General features: G+C 40.8%; 1 protein-coding gene across 2 annotated transcripts in view; it reads left to right on the top strand.

Moving 5' to 3' along the window:
- Nucleotides 1-24338, top strand: part of lmbrd1 (LMBR1 domain containing 1) — a 63886-nt gene that overhangs the window by 16706 nt on the left and 22842 nt on the right. For both annotated transcript variants that reach the window (XM_084562060.1, XM_084562061.1), the window contains exons 5-9: nucleotides 1180-1247; nucleotides 3169-3257; nucleotides 7711-7784; nucleotides 14340-14465; nucleotides 15331-15483. In XM_084562060.1, coding sequence (XP_084418186.1) covers nucleotides 1180-1247; nucleotides 3169-3257; nucleotides 7711-7784; nucleotides 14340-14465; nucleotides 15331-15483 — 510 coding nt within the window. The remainder of the gene's footprint in view (nucleotides 1-1179; nucleotides 1248-3168; nucleotides 3258-7710; nucleotides 7785-14339; nucleotides 14466-15330; nucleotides 15484-24338) is intronic.

The following is a 24338-nucleotide window of genomic DNA, read 5'->3' as shown; positions in this document are numbered from 1 at the left end:
CTACCCTGAGTATTGTAGAACATGTATTTGGAACAATAGTTTTGTACTCACTGTTATGAAAGAAATATTTTATTTCAAATTTTTTATAGAAATCTGTCAACTCCTATTACTCCTCTTGTACAGCTATGAAGTAACAGTGCTTGTCATGTCCCAAATCTTAAAGTACATGCTCGGAATCCCTTTACCTATAATTGAAGATGTGGTGCAGAATTTCTGACCACTCGTGGTGCTGTAGATGGATGTTTTGTATTCTGCCGTCATGCGCTCACAGGACACACATACAAACCTTGATTGCATAGGTGATGCGGATTTTCTGCTGAAAGCAGAGGGCAGTAATGCATATCGACTGGCGGAGGCAACTATGTACGCGGGGAAAGATGAAAAGAGCACCGCTGCAAAGAACGAAGGTTAAAAGACAGGAAATCGTGTCAACATTTTTAAAGACCATTTTAAGGCGATGCATGCAATACACTAATGCACAGGTGTCAAACATAGGGCCCGTGGGCCAAAAGCGGCCCACCAGGGGGTCTATTCGTGTGAATCCTTAATCTCTGGGAACCAGGACTAAATAGCAGACAGCATTGTGCCCAAATTGCACTTATTTTTTTTGAAGGATAGTTTATTAAATGTGAATATTCTCCTAATTTACTTGTTCTTCTTTGCAGTAAAACAAATGGAAAAAATCTGGAGTTGTCATTACTCATAGGTTATTGTGTTTAAGTTTGCTACACAAATGTTTGTTGGCAAACCTTTTCCTTGCATTGACATTATGAATTAAAAGCCTCCTATTGTCGCCTTCAGTTTTCATAACATTTAAAATCTGTACATTTAGAAATTGTCAGCCAGTACACCACTGAGTTATTAGCAAGTAGGAAACATCGCCAGCTATCGCATAGTGTCTTTTCTCCCTTCCATATGTCAGTCTTGAGCTGACAGAGGCACTTTCTCTCACTGATAGGGAGGTCTTTTGTATTGTTACTTTAAAAGCACCATGAATAGCTCTAGGAGTGACATCTTATCTCTGCCAGGTCAAACTGGATCTACACTTACTCTGCATTGCGCTCGCTCGCCACAGTCCTTAACTAAATGGAGTACGAATGCCCCCGCCTTCCCTCACCCACAATGAATAATAATATTTCACTTCATGCCCATGATTGACTATTTTTTTTTTCATTACAGCAAGTGAAAAACGCTCTGAAGTACACAATTGGATTTGCCATTGTCTGCGTGGTGCTCCTTTTAATTGGGTGAGTTGAAGACATGGATGGCTTCTCCTGCTTCGGTACACGGCAGGTAAAAGGGGGTGTGGATGTATCATTGTGTTGAGTTAATGAGAGGAGGACCCCTTCAAACAGCTACAGGACCATTTGTCTGGCCGTGATAAGCCATTCAGGAGAAAAAGCTACACACCTCTCTCTAAATATAGATTTTTAGAGTCTAAAACTAGGCTGTGAATGTCCATTTGAGGGAATATTGGATTTTTTTTATGACATTCTGCATTGGATTTACAAATGCATGTTGATTCACATATTTGCTCATGTTCCGTTTATCTGCAGATTTTTATACTGCAGCAGTAGATTTCCTTTACAGCCATGACAGCAACAAACCTGGAGTTCAACCTCTACGATTGAATGCGGTCTCTCAACCATTAAATGGTGCACCTAAAAGAAGGCTTTGGGAAAATAAAGGACACGTGACTATACTTTGTTACAGCTTAAAGTTTGGAAGTTAGGACAATTTTATAGACAGAAGCAATTTAGCCCCTCTTTTACCTCTTGAACTGGAACCACTGTGGCTTTGTTCTGGCAATTGTTGCTTTGGTCCTTTGATTTTCAACAACATGATAGCTTTTATCCCACACTGCTTTTCTGATACAGGGAGACATAATGGCTTTGTTTGGTGACTTTTCACTCAGAAGGTTCTTGCTTGTTCTGATGTTACAAGGCTCTTTGTTCGTTGTCTTTGTACCTGGAAGGTGCCTAAGACCTTAAATGGTTCCTGGTTTTTCACAGCTTTCTTTCATTTACGTGAAGTGTCACTGCAAATAAGTCTAATTAAATCTTTTTGTTTTGTTTCCAGCTGTTAAATACTCATTTTTGGTGTTGACATAAAGAGTATTGCCTTCAAAAAGAGGTGGCTCCATGAACACAGTGCCTTCAAAGCATATTAACACATCACCTTTCTTATTATTTAGTTTGACATCCAGCCTTTCATTCCATATTTCATCAACTTTCTTTAGTTCTGTCAGTAGACCAGAGATGGTAATATTTTTAAAATGCTGACACTTTTGCGTATTCTTTTGCCCATTGTATTGAAGATGAATACCAGAAATCTAAAATACATTTTAATTGGTTGCTAGAGACGGTTACTATGGTGATCAACCTGCTTTTTGATGCTGGCCTTCAGTGGCCTTGCAAGTCGTGGCTTTCTTTTGAGAGAAAGAGAAATGCTTTGTACAGTAAAGATCGAGCTGTAGACTCAAGTGTTGATTGTACTACAAAGATTCTATTTACAAAGCTGATATGTGTATCTGGTTTCAACGTTTATAGACCAGACTGAGCCATTGTTTGTACCAAAAAGCTAACTAATAGCTAATAACTAATTTTATTTAGATTTTTTCAAAAACCCATAAACACTTTGTCAGTGATTCATTTGCCAAAAAGCACAATAACTGAAACTCTGTATTCAGAGTTCAGTTTCAAAAGGAGAAGCACAGTTCTATTGTCTACAGCAGTGCAGATAAGTAAGAGCATAGAGATTTACAATTAAGCTCAGACGAGAGCAAAAAGTAAAAAAGTATTTTTGACAATGTCTGGGACATTGTTTTGTAGAAGAACAAGTACTGTCTGGTCAAACAGAGTTAGTTAGTTAGTTCCCAGGAAAATTCTTTCTATCTTTGTTTGTCGTTTGTCTGTCTTGCCTCTTGCCATTCTCTTTCAACAACAGCAATGGCATTGGCAGCTTTTTTCATCTTGCCTGTAGTGGAATATGTAAAAAGATATATAGATCAATTTTGGTCTTTGTCTTCCTTTTATGTGTGCAATCTCTGTGGCTCATAGAGATTGCACATACCAGCTGCTGAACTGGTATGTGTTATAGCCTGTTCTGAAATTGGGGACAGAGGCAACCTAGAAGTAACCAAATGTATTTTACCTGTTTTTCTTTCAGGGCGTTTGTTCCACTGGAGGCTCCACCTAGTCAGAATTCCACTCAGTGGGAGAAAGTCCAATACCTTTTTGAGGAGCTTGGGAGTAGTCGTAAGTACAGCCTTGTGAGATTTTTCTATTTCATTAAATCCACTCACCCCTTCTTTAGTCATCCAAACCCACTACTCCCATCTGTTCTTCATACAGTGGATTTCCCTTCTGTCTATCACCTCCCTGTTGTCCAGCTGTTACCGAGCCAGTGTACAGTTTTTACTTGATAGAATTGGGTTCACATTGAGTTAATAAATATCAGCTTAGTAGTGTTCCCTACATTACAACTTTGTACATGAGTACCTGGAAAGCAAGTTAATGGACGTTAGCATGTTTAATATAAATTCAATGATTCATAGAGTTAGAATTGCAAAAGGGATTTTAAATTGAGTGTGTTTTTACATTATGTCTTAAGTTCACATGCTGAATGATAAGTGGGTCAGATTCTGTCAGTTTATTGGGACCAATACAATAACTTACAGTACAGAGTGACCTGAAAACAAAGGGATTCATTAATTAAATTAATTATTTGTGTGGTGATTTTAATTACTTTAACTTCACAAAGATCTGTACAAGGTCAAATTCATTCATTTATTCATATATAGTACATGTTGATTGTCCCATCTATAATGACTTTTCTATGCATATAACTGCATATAAGATAATAGAAGATTGTTAATAAGTGTTGATTCGTATGTTATTTTCAAATCTCTTGATTTGATGCACATCTTTGAGATTAGGACACTCTAGTGATCACTCATGGACCGATCTCTTTACTGATGTTACCCAAGACGCATTCACTTTTCCAGCAATACCTGATTAAATGACTCGGCAACCATATTTACCAAAATTCTTCCAAAATGGACTTTATAGCATAGATAGTTGGGAATTTAAGAGGCAACTTTTTTCAGCTAAAAAAAAAGAAAAAAAAAAAAATACTGTTATTTGGGCGTCCTAACTTGTTGAGTGGAACAGTGCCTGTGATTATGCCCATGCTAAGGCAGGACCATTGCCAAATGTGGACTCCTAACAGTCCCTTTGGCCTTTTGCCATCTTGGGATCAAAGAGGAAGTTCAACCATCTGCCTCTCTGCATAATAGTGGACCCCTACATGCTCTCCCTAACCTTCCTCCTTTGGCACAGGGAGGAAATTGCTCGGCTGCTGAGGAAATGCGAGGATCATCCCTTTTCTAATTCCCCATTTCTCCCCTCTCCAGATGGGAGGTTAATTGTGTAAAGAAAAGGCACTTTTGCCACATAACCCTCCTACACGCTTTGCAGCAACTGTTCATTAAGGCCACAACGTCTTCACTGGTTCCAACATTATATTTGTTACAGTCCTTCAGTGATGCGTGCATGCTCTCCAGATCAGTAACTCTTAATGTTGTTATTCAAGACCATAGAGTACAATCTTGTATTTTTGGTTTGCCTCGAGGGGGAGTGGTGGGCGGTAGTCCAGCATTAGCAGCTAAGAGTACTTGGGCAAGATTCCTAACACTTAACTTTTCCTGCCTCTTTTCCTTCTTCAGCAGCGAGAAAATAACTAATCTCACTCGAACCTTGACACGTATCAAGCAGTTATTTAATAAAGCTGCCCCTGACTCTTAAGGTGCTGAGGGGGATAAACAAGATGTTCACTTTATTGTCTATTGTTTCCGCAGTAAACAGCATATCCGTGTGCATAACCTTGTCTTAAGGTGGTGCTCTACGTAAGACCTCACCCAGAGTTACCAACCCCACAGTGCACAAGTACATTTGTCAATCTTTTAAATGTTTCATTAAAGATAATTCGACATTTTGATTTTGAATTCTGGCAACAGCCATAGCCCTAGATATTATAACTGTGGGTTGTCTGGCAGGCCAGACCATTCTAACGACCATGATATCTCAGGAACGCCTTGAGGGAATTTCTCCAAATTTGGCACAAACTTTTAATTGGACTCGAGGAGAAGGTGATTAGAGTTTGGCGGTCAGAGGTCGCTGAGATTTCACAAAACACGTATTTGGCCATAACTCAAGGAATCATAGTTATGACAAGATTTCACACAAATTACACAAATATGTAGTGATGACATTTCGTATCCAAAAGGTTCCTGTGCCTCGCCTTGGCATCGGAATATTCTGCATAAACACCTACTTTTTTTTAATTCCTTAATTAACGTCTTCACTTCATACTGTGATCAAAGCCGTTGTGGAAAAAAACGCCACATGCACCAGTTTTTACATTCTATCTACAGTCTATATCTTGCATAATTTTAATATGCTTTCTAGGTAATAGGTTTGATACACTTGCCAAAGGTTTTGTGCTTTGATAACATGGTTATAAAATAGAATAAAACTGGTAATGAATGAGACTAAACGCAGCTGAGACTTTAATTGACAATTGGTGAGACAATTGGAGTTGAAGTGATCATCTTGATGGACGTCTTCTGCCATCGTACCGTTGTCTTTATTACTTTGACATCCCTCAACTGTGGGGTTGAACACTACACTACACTATGCCCACGATATCCTATTAAACACAAACCCCCAAATTATGTAACGTTTTTATCTTTACCACAATCCTCCACATGTGGTTATATGGCAGTATTATTGCAGTCATACACAATACCATATAGCCATCCCATAAACATAGACAGCAGCTTCCTCTTTGCTTTTAATGATTCTGTTATTCCACAGAAGTAGGGTGCTAGGGCGAAAAGGAGCTCCTTAATAAACACCTTTTTGTGCAAGTCTCATGCATGAATACAAGCCTGAAGGGCTATATGCAGGACGAGATAAGAGCTACCTCATTCCATTGCTGTCGGAATCGAAGCTGTACAGATGTGGAAGCACCACTGATAATAGACAATATTCCTTATGTTTAATCCCCAGAAAATCTGCTCAAGAAACCAAGAAGACTGGCAGCAAACATCTATCCTTTGCTTTGTGCAGAGTTCATGAACAGAATGTTCTCTATGCGGAACATGAAGCCATTGTCTAGTTTACCAAGCTCACCACTAAACAAAGGCAGCAAAATCGCAATGAAACACTCGGGAATAGGAAACACACATTCAAATGGTAATGTTGAGCCCAGCTGTCAGACTTCAAAGTTTTCTTTTTGCGTAGAATACAATAGGGAGCAGGTATATAATTTATCTCCATTTTCCACCCTTTTGTCCTGCTGCTTGTGAAATGCCTCTAAAAGAAAGTGATAAATGATATAAACAGCACAAATTAAACATGCCCGGATGCTGACTTAATATTCCCCATCAAATGCCACTGTCAAGGAGAAAAGGAAGCAGCGTGCCACCTATGCCCATGCTGACAGGTGGGCCGGGCATTATGAAGTTGCCGCTGAGCTGATGTGGGATATCTAGAAAGCGACCAGTGTGTTGCTTTTTTACATGGAACCCTATGACAGGTGGGATCTTGACAGGGGAGTGAGGCAATCAGTCTCTTCATCAATCCCTGTCTTCCAACTCCAACTCTTGACAGCTGGTGTGACACCTTCTGGTGCCCTTGCCTGATGGGTGGTCCCCTTTCTGCCTCAATCAAAGGTGACACACATCAACTCAACCTACGTACAGCTAAAGACCCCGCTGTTTAAATACAAATCCCGACCACTGTTTAAAATGACGAGGACAAAAGATGCCGCCGGAGGAAGACAGTCCTGAACACCAACATGAATTGAATGATGTGATCAACATGGTTCCCCCCTTTTTCTTTACAAAGGAATAATTGGTTAAGATGTGAACATGATCAGCTGAGGTGATGACTTTTTCCTAATAACCATCAAGATCATCAGTTCAACCAAATCAATAAGTAACACATACCAAGATGATACCATGGTCCCTGGTATGGCTCATACCAAAACTACTGCATCCTGCATTTCACATAATGCCCCAACATCATTGTTTTCTTATACCCTCACTACATCCTCACATCCTTCATATCCACGGCCCTGGTCCATAATGCATGAATTATATTTTCCAAACTCAGGCTTGGTTAGTACTCCCCATGAAGCGTAAACTGGCTCTGTTTGCACAGACGGTGCAGATTCTCAAAACCTGTCAATAATTGGTTGCTTTTCAGCATCAGGAAATCTTTCATATGTCCTATCACTGTTTGAGAATCCACCTCCTTTTTCGTGTCTGCACTGCAGGAGCTGAGAATGTTTGTTCTCAGAGCTCAGTTTTAGGGGTAGATTTGTTCCCAGCACAAGAGGAAGCTTGACTGACGTAAGTTTATGGTGATTGGTCCTGACGTAAACGTGCATTCATAAACGCAACGGGGGTTTAAAGAAATGTTTGTAAAGGATTCAAATAAGATCAGAAATTGAACAAAACATTGCAGAAACAGACCAGCAGTAAAGTCAAAGCTTTATTGAGCCTATACAGTACGGAAAATACGACTATAGAAAGAAATGCAAAGTTGTCTCTTGATATTTTGCACAATTACCAGAGTGTCCGTTGATGTTATTTCAGAGGTTAAGGACAAATCTCTAATGGCTCTCCTGACTTTCCTCCTACAGATGGTCTGCCTGCTCTGTCTTTCTCCATCAGCTCCTTGACCTTGATTGGCATGTTGGCAGTGATCACTTACACGGTGAGTTGAGACCCCTGACAAATGGCTGATGTTGTTTCATGTGTTCACTGGTGCAACATGAATCAGCACAGTAATTTAGTAATCATCCAGAAGGGTGACTTCCAAACCGCGCCACTTCTGTAACTTAATCGTACCTGTGCATACTGAGATGTCCAAGTTGGAAAAACTTTTTGAGGTATGAAATAAGACTAAATGGAATAATCTTCCTTTTGTGGTGTTTACCCAACATGATTCCACGGACATTTCATGGTTGATAATGCATGTTTATATAAAATATTCTTTGAGCTGCAGTGTGCTTTCATAAGGGTTTTTTTTTTGTGCAGAAATGGTCTTCCATCTCTTTGCCTGCACCTAGTGATGGAGTGGCCTTTCAATATTAGTAATGCTTTGTGATTTTAGAGCACAGGCATTCAATTGCTCAAATTGCTCAGACTGCTGTCTTTTCACCTGAACACCTGAGACTTTTTCATGATGTATGGGCTCTCCTAACAGGCTTATCATCCACTTATCTGCTGTCTGTATACATGTATATACAGGCATGCCTCAGTATCCATTAATATATGTCTGTATATATTATTATTTTTTTTAATATATGCCTATATTTTGATTCCCTCAGCATTGGTATATCAGAAAAATTGACTTTTTAACACCGTCCATTTTTCTTTGCCGTTATCTTGCAACTAGACTGTGAATATTCCCCGGAGGGGCTGGTGCTGATGTCTGGGCGGAGTAATGCAGAACAGTGCCTGCTGGGGAAAAAAACAAAACTAGTCGGGTATCAACCCAGCGAGTGAGCGTAAAGCGACAACCAACCCCAATCTATCCACTTTCCGTTGAGCTCAAAGAGTCCTATTTGACAAATTACACAACAAACGAATGTGGAGCTCTTAATGAATAATACACAACCTAGTCAAGTAAATTGTAAAGCCAATCTCCCTTCAGCACATATAATCCATCTCAGCAGGGATTTTATCCACTGTTCTCTCACTTTCCTCTATCAGTTCTCTGAGGAGCGGATAATTACCTGGTGCATTTTGAGGATGGAACTGTGCTCAGATTTGTCCTGGCCCATGTTGTTATGGACTCCGTGAATGCCCTGTGGAAATCAAAACACCCAGTGTGTCTTTGTTTTTGATGTCCCGTGTTTTGATGAAGTCAATCAAAGAAATCAGGCCTTCAGGCAGCAACAGCAGCTGCCCCTCCCTCCTTTGTGGCTGCAGACTCGGTGCAGGGGCTCCTTTTTATTATCTCACTTTGTATCCTTTCATCTTTTTGCTCTTTCTCTCTAACTGCAGCCAAGAAAACTGTTGTCGGTGGCAACCTACCTATATTTGCAAATATCTGCGTGATTTATCGTCTCTTGTATGTGTTACTTCTAATCCCGATTAACTTAATGGAATCCAAGTGACGGGTTCCATGCGCAGCGGAAATGTTGCCCATGACTCCTGTGCTAATTTATCTCTCCCCTCGCCATCTTCCCTTAATGCAAACAACTTAAACAACCCTGAGACGTAAACAGAACAGTATATAACACTGCAACCTAGTGCACTTAAAAATGAATACAAAGTGCTGGTGCTCATAGATTTATTTTAAAAAGAGGCGTCCTCTAGATGCATATACTGTCTTCTTGTTTGACTTTACTGAACTAAAACTAAAACACTATTAACAGTTCATTCAAAATGTTTCTGTTGCTAAAATATAATGAGCACTATTAATAATTAATTCAGCTTATTGTCTATCAAGGTGTTCGGTACACACAGAATATCAGTTATAGTTTAGCCTTAAATGACATTACACTTTTCAGGACAATAAATTCTTTTCCTTTTCAAGTACGTGTACTTCTCATGCTAGGAACTTCACTATTTCGGTCTGTACTGTTAAGTGACTAATAAATATGTAATGAACGTCATTTAAGCGCACAGAAAACACATTATCTGCTGATGATAGGAAATATATGCCTGTTTACTCTGTACTATTCATATTCCTTCTGTCTTATCTCCCATTCTGCTTGATCGTACGCAGCAGCGATGAGATGAGACTGATCAGGGCCAACTTAAAGCTCATGCATCATGGGAAGTCCTTTGACTTAATTTAAAAGCTTGGCTAGCATATTGACTTATGACTATCATGGCTCTGTCTCCTGTGGACCTTCCTTTCTATTGCCGTTAAACTGCCGACCATAACGTGCTGATACTGAACTAATGTTAAGAAGATTAATGTCTGTTGATCCAATCACTGGCCCTGAGATTGACCTGGGGAGATGGGGTCTCTTAGTGAAAGGAAGAGGTGTCTGTCATACTTAAAAGTCTCCAATAATGTGAGCCTTAAATTAAATTATTATTTGTATTTAATTCCCATCTATACACTTTTTAATCGAAATCTCAATTGACTCAATTGATTTTGACATGTAAGAATCACTGAATTAGTGTTTATTAGTATAGAAAATATGCTGTCAATTAAAAAAGGATACAATAATGGTATCCCTCCCTGTACTGCACACATGTGGTCAAATTATCTCAATTAAATATTCATAAACACAGGTTCTCTAGAGAGTAGAGGATGTGCCCTTACACATTCTTATCATCATTAGTATGGACAATTACTAAATGATTAGGACATCACTTATTGTCATTGCCCTTCAACACTGCAGAAGGCTTACTTCAATTACTTCAATTAAATTAGAGCTGATGGGTCAAACTTGCTACAGTATGGTCAGAAATCCAAAAGAGCAGTAATGGTTGGAGGCAGCCTGGGTAGCCTGTCAGTCAACCAGGCACTCATTTTCACAACTGGACTGTCATTTGGATTCACATATGCACTGTATGTGGTTGTAATTAAAATTGTGCTAAAGGGCCGGCAAGGGCAACCGTTGCTTCTTTTTCTCCATATAATAAGACCCTCATCTTCAAGGGTTTTGCTTATTATCATAAACTGACTGTAATTTAAGCTATCAAACTTTAAAACACCAAATGCTAGTCTGCAATATCCAGCAGCTTCTAGACATTTCAAAAAAGAGAAGAAACTGAGCTTTTTTATGAAGGATGTTGCAAGAAAAGAAGATGATTTGGTTTCTCAGACATACAATTTGAATGTTCAAAACAGCAGACTTGCATTAAGAAATATATTTTTACCAATTAGTTGTCGCATCTTAAGCCTAAACCCTACTTCCCATTATATCTGTGGAACTGTCTAATCTGAATTAATATAACCATATGCACTACATTTGCCCTGTTCCAAGGACAAGCTACAAAAAATATTATAATATTCATGAAAGACATGCACACAAAAAAAATAAATAATATCAGATTAGCTCAATATATATCAGAGTTACTTATGTCTGCATTAAAAGATGTATAAAAGATGGCCACAGTGTCGTCACCCATGGGTTCGTAGTATGGCAGTGCTGGTGGAGTGAAGGGTGAAGGGCTTGCCAGCTAGTTTGGTTTGCAAGGCGCATACTTAACAAATGTTTTCTCTAATTTTAAACACGATTCTAATTGCCTCCCATTTGTTGATCAGGTAGGAAACAATGCACCAATGTTTGGGATGCATCATGGCACTACGCAACTCAATCAAAACAATGAGTATGCAACTCGCGTCCACCACGGACTGACCCTTCTAGCCTGCCTTGTCCAAATGGCTTGTGGATCTCTCCATACAAGGCAGTCAGTCGAGCCAGACAGGGCCCTGCCTCGCTTGTCTACTTAATTATAAAAGGACCACCAATACATAGGTTATCGGCTCCATATCAACTTGTGAAAAATGAATATTGACTTAATATTTCTTGAGAGAAGTTAATGCATTTTGTTCTTAGTGGGAGACTATTGGAGACCATCAGTAGTTTTGCTCTTTAAGCCTCTCTTGGCATCACTTGTCAGATCCTGTGGCTAGGGTAAATCTAGAATCATAATTTTTCAAAAGCATTAATAAATACTGGCACATCATCCAGTCTGATACAAAACTAACATCTGTCATTAAATCTCCCACCAAACTGAGTTTCAAAAGTCGCCCTTATTTATGGGACGTCCTTGCTGGATCACAGACGCACGGCCATCCAATCTCATCATCTGCAAATGTGCCAACTGTCCTCAAGGCTTCTGTACTCATCCCTGGTGGATATTATCCACACACTGACCATGACATTGCAGCTTGAGGTGTGATTGTAGTCCAACTCTTGTGTCACATGCCGTGTCACATGTAGATATGTGGCCTAAGCGGCTCTACATTTTGTAATTTAAACAAACCAGATATGTGAATATGTTTGCAAAATACAGTCAGTACAGACCTCAGTCTACTCTCAAACGTAGAAAGAAATTAAATACCCGACCACTATCTTTTGGCAATTATGGGTGACCACATGTAGAGAGAGTTGCAAGAAGCTTTTAACAAACAAGCAAGCAGCCCCTTCAAACCTGCACACCTGAAAAGAAAAAGGAAAAACAAAACTGTTAACATTAAACCTGGTGACGTGTCAGTGTGGCTATAACGTCTTGTGAGGCAAGAACCAAATGAATCTATGATAAACTCCAAAGTGTTCTTGAAACCGTGTGTCTAATTTCCTGGAGAAATTAGCTTTATAATGAAGTAGAGTGATAATTTTCAATGCTACTTTGAGTTCATAGAGTGCAAGGCTGTCCCCACTAATTAAGTAAACTAAGCAGAAATATAAGAGAAGTATGCATTACGCACATTAATATCACATTAATCATTATTTTCAGCTTAGTCAGTCATCCTGATCTTAAACTGTGATCTGAGTAAATGACAGCTGGATGAGTAGCATGTGCTGCTTGGGGAACCTGACGTAACATGAAGGACATTTCAAACTAATCTCCATTTTATTTTAGTCCACAATTTAAAACAATTGACGTGGTCACCTGTTGTCACAACTCTGGTTTCACATAAAACAACTAAGGCACCATTGTGACCTCTAACCATTTCTAGTACAGATAGGCAGAGTGGAATTATCTGCAAGGTAACTTGTACATGGAGTAGTTTTATGTAGGCATATTGTCGAGAACTGTGTCAGTATCAGTTGGTATTGAGAATGTAGGGGGGACCTCTACTCCCCCCTTCCTTTTAGCGCCACCATCGCAAGTGAAAAAATAAACAAAGAGGAGGCTTGTGTAGGAGACCTATGTCCATCTAGTTCTCCCTCTTCCTACTCAGCAGGCACATGACTCTGAATGATTCCAGCCTCATCAAACACACAAAGTCACACAAACGTTCCCATCTACCCTGCTAAGCTTATTCCGGCGTATTATTAACCACAGTTGGGTTTAAAATAACTTTAATGAGCAAGCATCATTATGTGTGAGGTAAGACTGAACACTCCAGCAGAGGGACACCTGTGTTTTGTTTTGTTTTTTTCCTTTTTTTTTTTTTTTCCTTTTATATTTCTCTCGTGTAGTTGCACATTTGAGAGGAAGGGAAATGTTTCTCTGGGGATCTGGGACAGGTTTTCCTTTTATGAGTGTGTTTGATATTCGGGACATGCTCCGGCCTTAAGAGCTCCATGATTCATTGCAGGAGGCGACATTCGCCCGTGGCAGAGATCCACAGCAGAGACTAATAATAGTGTAGCCTGACTTAGTATCCCATGTGGCTCTCTTAATGCTACCTAACACTCAGAACCTAGTAAAAGTTGTTTCAGAAAAATATAGACTCTGACGTTTTCCCCCCTTGAAAAATAGAAGAAGAAAGAGGGCAGCATCTTTGGACAGGGCTGAAAGTATCTTTGCACAAAAGGCCCCTTTGTTTTATTATGAACCCATAAAATGGCACTCCACCGAGTTGGTAAAAGTGAGACAGCACAGTGAAAGCATTGGCGTGTTGCTGCTGCTTTCATTTGTATTGATTGGTCTGTTTCTTGTTATTAAAGATGTCCCTCATTTTTAATTAAACTTCAGACGTCCTTTAAGGGGATTGAAGACCACGGAAAACCTTAAGTAGCTTTTGATGTTTGTTCACATATTCTGTCTGTTTCTGTACCCATCTGTCTGTGTATATACATGTGGTTATGTTTTCCTGTATGTGTGTCTGTCATTGTCTGCTATTTACACACTAAAAACGGAACAGTGGGTACATTTTCAAATTCAGGTCATACACAATCGTTGGCACCCGTATGCCCCCACTCCTAATCCAGATTTCCTCTCTAAAATGCGACTTATAAACATTTAATCAAATCCTGGATAGAGGGGTAGTGCTGTCACATGGGGGCACTGTTAAGCTGTAAATGCATCAGGGTGATATAAGGCAGTGATATCCACACAAAATGGTTGCAGCAAATTCTCCAATAAACCTCAGCACAATTATAGATTCCACCATTTTAATCTTTTTTTCCTCTTCCAAAAATGACATAGCCTGGGAGGCCAGGAGCTATATGATTTGCTATGTGTGTGTTTGCTTACGCTCATTTGACTGTTGTCGTGTTCCACATTGAGATGAGTTTGCCATCAGGCAGGAGTCGGTCTGTGTGGGCGGGAGCACGTGCCATATGTGCCACCCAACTCTGACAATAATGTGTGATTATAATGGCAGTTCTTCTGTGTCTTTCAGGCATATGGTATGTCTGTTCTGCCTTTGAATCTGATAAAAGGCACCCGGAGCGTGCAGTATGAACGCCTGGAGAACACAGAGGACATTGATGATGTTGAGCATCAGATAGAAAAGCTGAAATCCAAGGTGAGTCTCAACAAATTACACAAAGCACTTGTGCGTGACGCACACCACATGCAGTACAAAATATCTTTCATATAAGTCGTGAGACGACATTATGGAGCAAAACATACATGTCAAACTACATTACATTAGCCACGTTTAGATCAGTATGCATCTATTCATTTGCGGTTTCTATTTTACTCTGCAATTACTACACAGTGTGCACAATTGATGTTTATTCAAAGGTCCTTAGTTATAGCACAGCTGATCAACCCCTCCTTTCATTTTTGTGCCCCTCTGTCTTTGCATGCTGTTATGTATGGCTGGCATTGTCCTTATGAACCAACCTCTGAAATGCAAGCAACATAAACAGTGAACCAGAGTGGAACCTTTTATAAGTTGCTCTTAGTAGCCAGTGGCAACATAAAGTTGAAAACAAAAGCTCAGTGTATTGGTTATTTCTCCTTTGTCCTGGAATAAAGGTTATATACCCAGTAGGTACCAAGAGGAGAGAAAAGTGCAAAATAAAGTGCAACACAGGACACGCGTAAGGGAGTTTGCTTTAATAATTGAATAGTTAAAAGTTTTCTTAAAACATGTGAATGCTCTGTATGTTGTGCGGATAAATTGTACCTGAATCTTTAGACGTTAATGTTTTAATGCTTCATATATCAATCCATTCCCATAAATAACGATAAATGTTGAGTTAAATGTCAAATTATTTTCCGTAATGGATAGTTTTGGCAATAGCCGGGAAGGTCAATTACCTCTTGTTTTTCCCCATTATTTCTGCCGTTTACTTTAAATACCCCCATTAAGCTTAAAGCATAGAACATGCACACATGTGTATTTACTGCTTCATGTAGTTGCTTCTTGGTCTTCTTGCCAGTGTGTCGATGGACGTCCTCTGTCCTCGAGGGACAGACACAACCTGCAGGACCTAGAGGGCAAACTGCAGGTCCTCCGGCGCAGGGGGAGACACCTGGAAATTGCAGAGAGGAACTGCTGCACTAAAGTGGGCAGTGCTCTCAGACCCTTCAAGGTGAGTCTCCATTATGGAATTGGCTCCCATTTACAGAAGTAAATTATACGTCCACCGTGGACAGTGTACTCTGTACAGAGGCAAATGATGTATGTGCATTTGGTTTGTAAGTTGGAACACACAGTTATTCAGCATTCATGTCTCCTGGCCTTGTTTTAATTGACACTCTTGATTTAATTGATGTTCAAGTACAGTATGATTATTCACCTAATGGTTGAGTAATTTAAAAATCTTTGTTTGGGTGTTTGTTAATTTTTTTTTTGCACCTTCAGCTACTGAGATGTGTCTTTGTGCTCAACTTCTAATCTGGCCTGCTCTAGATTTACTTTTAGTTCTACTTTACACAACCGCATATTTACAGGATTCCCACGGGTAGTCTGTTCACCTAATTTACTCTGAAGTCTCTTTGGGAGACTTGTGTCTTATGCTTCCCAAGGGATAAACCGAAGCAACCCCAAACTTGTTTTTGATTGTACTTTTTTTTGGGTTGGGGCGACCAATTCTTGGATCTCACATATGAAAGTTTAATATCATTATTCCATTATTCAGATTTACCTAAGGGAGTTTGGAAAGCAGGGATTATACCACCTCTTGTTATTAGTTTAATAAAGCTTTGCTGCCTTTGGACAGGTTGATACCAACGCCCCATCCTTCCAGATTGCAGTACACTTCTGTGCCCCTGATCCATTCAATATGCTTTTGTCACAACCAATTGGTCAGTTATGACATGCTAAAACAGTTTCAATAGCAGTTAGCGCGGCATAAACCATCAGGATTTCAGATAATGTCCATCCTAGGGAGTCCTTTGACACAAACATTTCACACAGTTACATGGAAAAAAAAAATACTAATCATAACCAAAATCCCTCAAGGCTGCTCAGTCCTTACAACGGTCTTCATCCTCGTTCCAAACCAGTCGGTGGGTGCAACAGTTGTGAACATAAGGGCCTTTGTAGTTGGTTTGGCATAAACAGCATTGCAATTTTAATTTGCAAACAAAAAATAACACTTTTCATTTCAGTTTGAGATTGAACTCACAGGCAGTCATGATCAAAATGTCGCTGAATAACATGGCTGTAATTATTCTGGTAAAATGTCACGGTATTATTTTCCTGAGTCCATCAACAAAGTTTTTACTTTTACTAATGCTGCAGATTTGGGAAGCATTTAGCTTGACACAGTAACCTATATATCTCTAAAATGTGACTTGAAAAGGCTCATGATCAGCATTTGGCGAGTCACATATTTGCCTCTTACCTCCTCACACCTTACAGACTACAGTTTTATTTTTGTTTTCACGCACAATTCCTGCTTTAGCTGCAGAACTGATATAAGAAGACAAATGTGTAAACTGCTGCTGTGATGATTCACAGCTTTGATCCTATTTATATTTTACTTTACGCAACCATCGTGCACATCTACGTAACGTACACAGACGTACACCGTGCTCCTATGAAAATAATGGTATGCTTGCTTGATACGCCACCATGGCCCACTTACATATGACTTATCAGTGGCAATGCACAGTTAAAATAGGTCCCACTGTTTAATTTCCATTTTCTGTGTTAAAGATAGGACAAGTCCCAAAAACATTCCCCTGGTTCCCATTTTACTTCCCCACTGCTATTCATTTTCCAGTATTTTAGTGCACTGCAGGCATGCACAAACATATTTAAACCAGTGTCTGTACCAGTTTATCTTTAACCAAGGGGGCTGCTGTTAATGACAGTCCCCGGACTAAAATCTAAATAGTAATGAGTAGCATGCACTGAGACACTGGTGGAGAGTGATAAGCCAAATAATTGTGATTTCAGTTTCACCGATGACTAGTGGTTTAAAGGTGCTTCGAAATAAAGTAGTCCAATGCTCATGAAATAGTTTGGATTATAAAACAAATGTAAAAAGACGTTTAGATAAGTAATGCAATAGCTCTGTCTTTTTAAGACTTATGCCATCTATTTAAGATCAATAAATGGCACATTTTCATGATTTAATACCCTTTTTTTTATAAAATATATGACAGATTCTTGAGTATTTGACTTTTTAATCACTTTAATTTACATCACAAAGTTAGGCAGTCTTTTGGTGGGGTGCAGTTTAAATCAGTCGACTAAAATCACTATATTTGGTGGCCAAGCAGCGAAGCTGCGTAGGACACCTATTGTGATTGTACGTTTTCTTCCCTATTATTGGTGGCCAAGCAGCGAAGCTGCGTAGGACACCTATTGTGATTGTACCTTTTCTTCCCTATTATTGGTGGCCAAGCAGCGAAGCTGCGTAGGACACCTATTGTGTTTGTACGTTTTCTTCCCTATTATTATTATTATTATTCCGCCATGGGAGTCTATGGCAGCCCATAGAACCGTATGGTAAAAAGTTGTCAAATTTTGCACACAGCTTAAGGACAGTCTCAACATTACTTTGACTGAGTTTCATGTAAGCACTAACCACGCTCTAGTGCCACCAACGGGTCAAAGTTTGAAGTACATTTGTGCATGTAACTTTTGAACCGTATGTCCGATTTTTGAAAACAAGGTATCCTCGGCATCCTTGGACCAAGCCGAGTTCAACGCACCATATGGCGTCAATTTCCGTCATGATGGATTTTCCGCCATTTTGGATTTCATCAAAAACACGAAAAAAGTTTCAGCGGTCACAAATTTTGTCCGATTCTCACGAAAATTGGCACAGACCGTCTTCTGACCAATGCGCACAAAAGTTATCAGAAGGAATCTTCAGATTCGAAACCGTTTGGCCGTAACAGCCAATCAAAATTGGCGGCGAAGGCGCCGTTTTCCATTTGAGCTCATATCTCGGCAACGTTTTGGTGCAATGAAACCAAATTTGGTAGCACGCTTCCAGATGGTGTCCCAAGTGCACGATAAAAATCTGGTGTCATTTCTCCACTAGGGGGCGCTATAATTAGCAAAACATTGTTTTTGCTCATATCTCTTGATGCGTTTTTATTTGAAATGAAATTGCGATATCCGCACATACCGTGGGTTGCCCCGGTGACAGTTCATGCCAACTTTTTGTGTTAGCCAATCGCAGTCGCCGGCAACGCCGCCAAACAGGAAGTTTTCTTATATCTCGGCGACGCTTTGACTTCCGAAGACCAAACTCGGTCACGCGCTTCGACACTCCGTTAGAAGTGCGCAATAAAAATTTGGTGTCATTCGGCCACTAGGGGGCGATGTAATTAGCAAAATTGCGTTTTTCCTTATAACTTTTGACCCGTATGCCTGATATTCAAAAACTTGGTACTGTTGGACTCCTTGGATCACGCCGAGATCGAAGATACCTATGATGTTAATTTCGCCCGATTGGAATTTCCGCCATTTTGGATTTTATCGAAAACACTTCAAAGTTTTCACGGGTCACAAATTTTGTCCCATCGACACCAAACTTCACACACGTCATCTACGGACCGTGCTACATTAACGCATTACTTTTTGTCTTCGGAACTAAAACCGTTCTCCCGTAACAGCCAATCGAAATTTGCGGCGAAGCCCCTAACAGGAAGTGAGCTCATATCTCAGCAGCCCTTGCATGTATCAAAGCCAAACTCGATGCATGGACTCAGGACCCGATCAGGGGAACGCTCAAGAAATTTTGGCGACCTTTGACCTCTAGGGGGCGCTGCAATTAGCAACCATGCATTTTGGCCTGTAGCTGTTGATGTGTTTGGAATTCAAATGTACTAATGGTGTCTGGTAATACTGTTAGACGTCCTTAGGCCGACCCACGTCAACTTGTGATGTCATCGTAATTGATTCGGCCGCCATATTGGATTTAATCAGAAACATCAAAACATTTTCACAGGTCACAAATTTCATCTGATCTTCACCAAAATTGGAACAGGCCATCTTCGGACCATGCCTTATCAATGCATTGCTTTCTGGAACAATTGGCAAAAGCATTCGCCAAACAGGAAGTGACCTTATATCTCAACCGATCCTGGGTTTTTTGGCTTGAAACCTGCTGTGACTGCTTAATGCTTTATGTCTGATGCGACTGCATTGAGTTACATGGCAAATCTGCACTGCTGAACTTCCTGCTTGGCCACCTCAATGCTGCTTGCAGCTTTAATTATTATTATTCCGCCATGGGAGTCTATGGCAGCCCATAGAACCGTATGGTAAAAAGTTGTGAAATTTTGCACACAGCTTAAGGACAGTCTCAACATTACTTTGACTGAGTTTCATGTAAGCACTAACCACGCTCTAGCGCCACCAACGGGTCAAAGTTTGAAGTACATTTGTGCATGTAACTTTTGAACCGTATGTCCGATTTTTGAAAACAAGGTATCCTCGGCATCCTTGGACCAAGCCGAGTTCAACGCACCATATGGCGTCAATTTCCGCCATGATGGATTTTCCGCCATTTTGGATTTCATCAAAAACACGAAAAAAGTTTCAGCGGTCACAAATTTTGTCCGATTCTCACGAAAATTGGCACAGACCGTCTTCTGACCAATGCGCACAAAAGTTATCAGAAGGAATCTTCAGATTCGAAACCGTTTGGCCGTAACAGCCAATCAAAATTGGCGGCGAAGGCGCCGTTTTCCATTTGAGCTCATATCTCGGCAACGTTTTGGTGCAATGAAACCAAATTTGGTACCACGCTTCCAGACTCTGTCCCAAGTGCACGATAAAAATCTGGTGTCATTTCTCCACTAGGGGGCGCTATAATTAGCAAAACATTGTTTTTGCTCATATCTCTTGATGCGTTTTTATTTGAAATGAAATTGCGATATCCGCAGATACCGTGGGTTGCCCCAGTGACAGTTCATGCCAACTTTTCGCGTTAGCCGATCGCAGTCGCCGGCAACGCCGCCAAACAGGAAGTTTTCTTATATCTCGGCGACGCTTTGACTTCCGAAGACCAAACTCGGTCACGCGCTTCGACACTCCGTTAGAAGTGCGCAATAAAAATTGGGTGTCATTCGGCCACTAGGGGGCGATGTAATTAGCAAAATTGCGTTTTTCCTTATAACTTTTGACCCGTATGCCTGATATTCAAAAACTTGGTACTGTTGGACTCCTTGGATCATGCCGAGATCAACGATACCTATGATGTTAATTTCGCCCCATTGGAATTTCCGCCATTTTGGATTTAATCGAAAACACTTAAAAGTTTTCACAGGTCACAACTTTTGTCCGATCGACACCAAACTTCACACACGTCATCTACGGACCGTGCTTCATTAACGCATTACTTTTTGTCTTCGGAACTAAAACCGTTCTCCCGTAACAGCCAATCGAAATTTGCGGCGAAGCCCCTAACAGGAAGTGAGCTCATATCTCAGCAGCCCTTGCGTGTATCAAAGCCAAACTCGGTGCATGGACTCAGGACCCGATCAGGGGGACGCTCAAGAAATTTTGGCGACCTATGACCTCTAGGGGGCGCTGCAATTAGCAACCATGCATTTTGGCCTGCAGCTGTTGATGTGTTTGGAATTAAAATGTACTAATGGTGTCTGGTAATACTGTTAGACGTCCTTAGGCCGACCCAGGTCAACTTGTGATGTCATCGTAATTGATTCGGCCGCCATATTGGATTTAATCAGAAACATCAAAACGTTTTCACAGGTCACAAATTTCATCTGATCTTCACCAAAATTGGAACAGGCCATCTTCAGACCATGCCTTATCAATGCATGGCTTTCTGGAGCAATTGGCAAAAGCATTCGCCAAACAGGAAGTGACCTTATATCTCAACCGATCCTGGCTTTTTTGGCTTGAAACCTGCTGTGACTGCTTAATGCTTTATGTCTGATGCAACTACATTGAGTTACATGGCAAATCTGCACTGCTGAACTTTCTGCTTGGCCACCTCAATGCTGCTTGCAGCTTTAATTGGTGGCCAAGCAGCGAAGCTGCGTAGGACACCTATTGTGTTTCTACGTTTTCTTCCCTATTATTGGTGGCCAAGCAGCGAAGCTGCGTAGGACACCTATTGTGATTGTACCTTTTCTTCCCTATTATTATTATTATTCCGCCATGGGAGTCTATGGCAGCCCATAGAACCGTATGGTAAAAAGTTGTGAAATTTTGCACACAGCTTAAGGACAGTCTCAACATTACTTTGACTGAGTTTCATGTAAGCACTAACCACGCTCTAGCGCCACCAACGGGTCAAACTTTGAAGTACATTTGTGCATGTAACTTTTGAACCGTATGTCCGATTTTTGAAAACAAGGTATCCTCGGCATCCTTGGACCAAGCCGAGTTCAACGCACCATATGGCGTCAATTTCCGCCATGATGGATTTTTCGCCATTTTGGATTTCATCAAAAACACGAAAAAAGTTTCAGCGGTCACAAATTTTGTCCGATTCTCACGAAAATTGGCACAGACCGTCTTCTGACCAATGCGCACAAAAGTTATCAGAAGGAATCTTCAGATTCGAAACCGTTTGGCCGTAACAGCCAATCAAAATTGGCGGCGAAGGCGCCGTTTTCCATTTGAGCTCATATCTCGGCAACGTTTTGGTGCAATGAAACCAAATTTGGTACCACGCTTCCAGACTCTGTCCCAAGTGCACGATAAAAATCTGGTGTCATTTCTCCACTAGGGGGCGCTATAATTAGCAAAACATTGTTTTTGCTCATATCTCTTGATGCGTTTTTATTTGAAATGAAATTGCGATATCCGCAGATACCGTGGGTTGCCCCAGTGACAGTTCATGCCAACTTTTCGCGTTAGCCGATCGCAGTCGCCGGCAACGCCGCCAAACAGGAAGTTTTCTTATATCTCGGCGACGCTTTGACTTCCGAAGACCAAACTCGGTCACGCGCTTCGACACTCCGTTAGAAGTGCGCAATAAAAATTGGGTGTCATTCGGCCACTAGGGGGCGATGTAATTAGCAAAATTGCGTTTTTCCTTATAACTTTTGACCCGTATGCCTGATATTCAAAAACTTGGTACTGTTGGACTCCTTGGATCATGCCGAGATCAACGATACCTATGATGTTAATTTCGCCCCATTGGAATTTCCGCCATTTTGGATTTAATCGAAAACACTTAAAAGTTTTCACAGGTCACAACTTTTGTCCGATCGACACCAAACTTCACACACGTCATCTACGGACCGTGCTTCATTAACGCATTACTTTTTGTCTTCGGAACTAAAACCGTTCTCCCGTAACAGCCAATCGAAATTTGCGGCGAAGCCCCTAACAGGAAGTGAGCTCATATCTCAGCAGCCCTTGCGTGTATCAAAGCCAAACTCGGTGCATGGACTCAGGACCCGATCAGGGGGACGCTCAAGAAATTTTGGCGACCTATGACCTCTAGGGGGCGCTGCAATTAGCAACCATGCATTTTGGCCTGCAGCTGTTGATGTGTTTGGAATTAAAATGTACTAATGGTGTCTGGTAATACTGTTAGACGTCCTTAGGCCGACCCAGGTCAACTTGTGATGTCATCGTAATTGATTCGGCCGCCATATTGGATTTAATCAGAAACATCAAAACGTTTTCACAGGTCACAAATTTCATCTGATCTTCACCAAAATTGGAACAGGCCATCTTCAGACCATGCCTTATCAATGCATGGCTTTCTGGAGCAATTGGCAAAAGCATTCGCCAAACAGGAAGTGACCTTATATCTCAACCGATCCTGGGTTTTTTGGCTTGAAACCTGCTGTGACTGCTTAATGCTTTATGTCTGATGCAACTACATTGAGTTACATGGCAAATCTGCACTGCTGAACTTTCTGCTTGGCCACCTCAATGCTGCTTGTTATTATTATTATTATTATTTTTCCGCCATGGGAGTCTATGGCAGCCCATAGAACCGTATGGTAAAAAGTTGTCAAATTTTGCACACAGCTTAAGGACAGTCTCAACTTTACATTGACTGAGTTTCATGTAAGCACTAACCACGCTCTAGCGCCACCAACGGGTCAAAGTTTGAAGTACATTTGTGCATGTAACTTTTGAACCGTATGTCCGATTTTTGAAAACAAGGTATCCTCGGCATCCTTGGACCACGCCGGGTTCAACGCACCATATGGCGTCAATTTCGGCCATGATGGATTTTCCGCCATTTTGGATTTCATCAAAAACACGAAAAAAGTTTCAGCGGTCACAAATTTTGTCCGATTCTCACGAAAATTGGCACACACCGTCTTCTGACCAATGCGCACAAAAGTTATCAGAAGTCATCTTCAGATTCGAAACCGTTTGGCCGTAACAGCCAATCAAAATTGGCGGCGAAGGCGCCGTTTTCCATTTGAGCTCATATCTCGGCAACGTTTTGGTGCAATGAAACCAAATTTGGTACCACGCTTCCAGACTCTGTCCCAAGTGCACGATAAAAATCTGGTGTCATTTCTCCACTAGGGGGCGCTATAATTAGCAAAACATTGTTTTTGCTCATATCTCTTGATGCGTTTTTATTTGAAATGAAATTACGATATCCACAGATACCGTGGGTTGCCCCAGTGACAGTTCATGCCGACTTTTCGCGTTAGCCAATCGCAGTCGGCGGCAACGCCGCCAAACAGGAAGTTTTCTTATATCTCGGCGACGCTTTGACTTCCGAAGACCAAACTCGGTCACACGCTTCGACACTCCCCTAGAAGTGCGCAATGAAAATTTGGTGTCATTCGGCCACTAGGGGGCGATGTAATTAGCAAAATTGCGTTTTCGCTTATAACTTTTGACCCGTATGCCTGATATTCAAAAACTTGGTACTGTTGGACTCCTTGGATCATGCCGAGATCGACGATACCTATGATGTTAATTTCGCCCCATTGGAATTTCCGCCATTTTGGATTTTATCGAAAACACTTCAAAGTTTTCACGGGTCACAACTTTTGTCCGATCGACACCAAACTTCACACACGT

Source organism: Chelon labrosus, assembly GCF_963514085.1.
Source record: "Chelon labrosus genome assembly, chromosome: 15".
Classification (NCBI taxonomy): Eukaryota; Metazoa; Chordata; class Actinopteri; order Mugiliformes; family Mugilidae; genus Chelon; species Chelon labrosus.
This window is presented reverse-complemented; position numbering and strand designations above follow the sequence as displayed.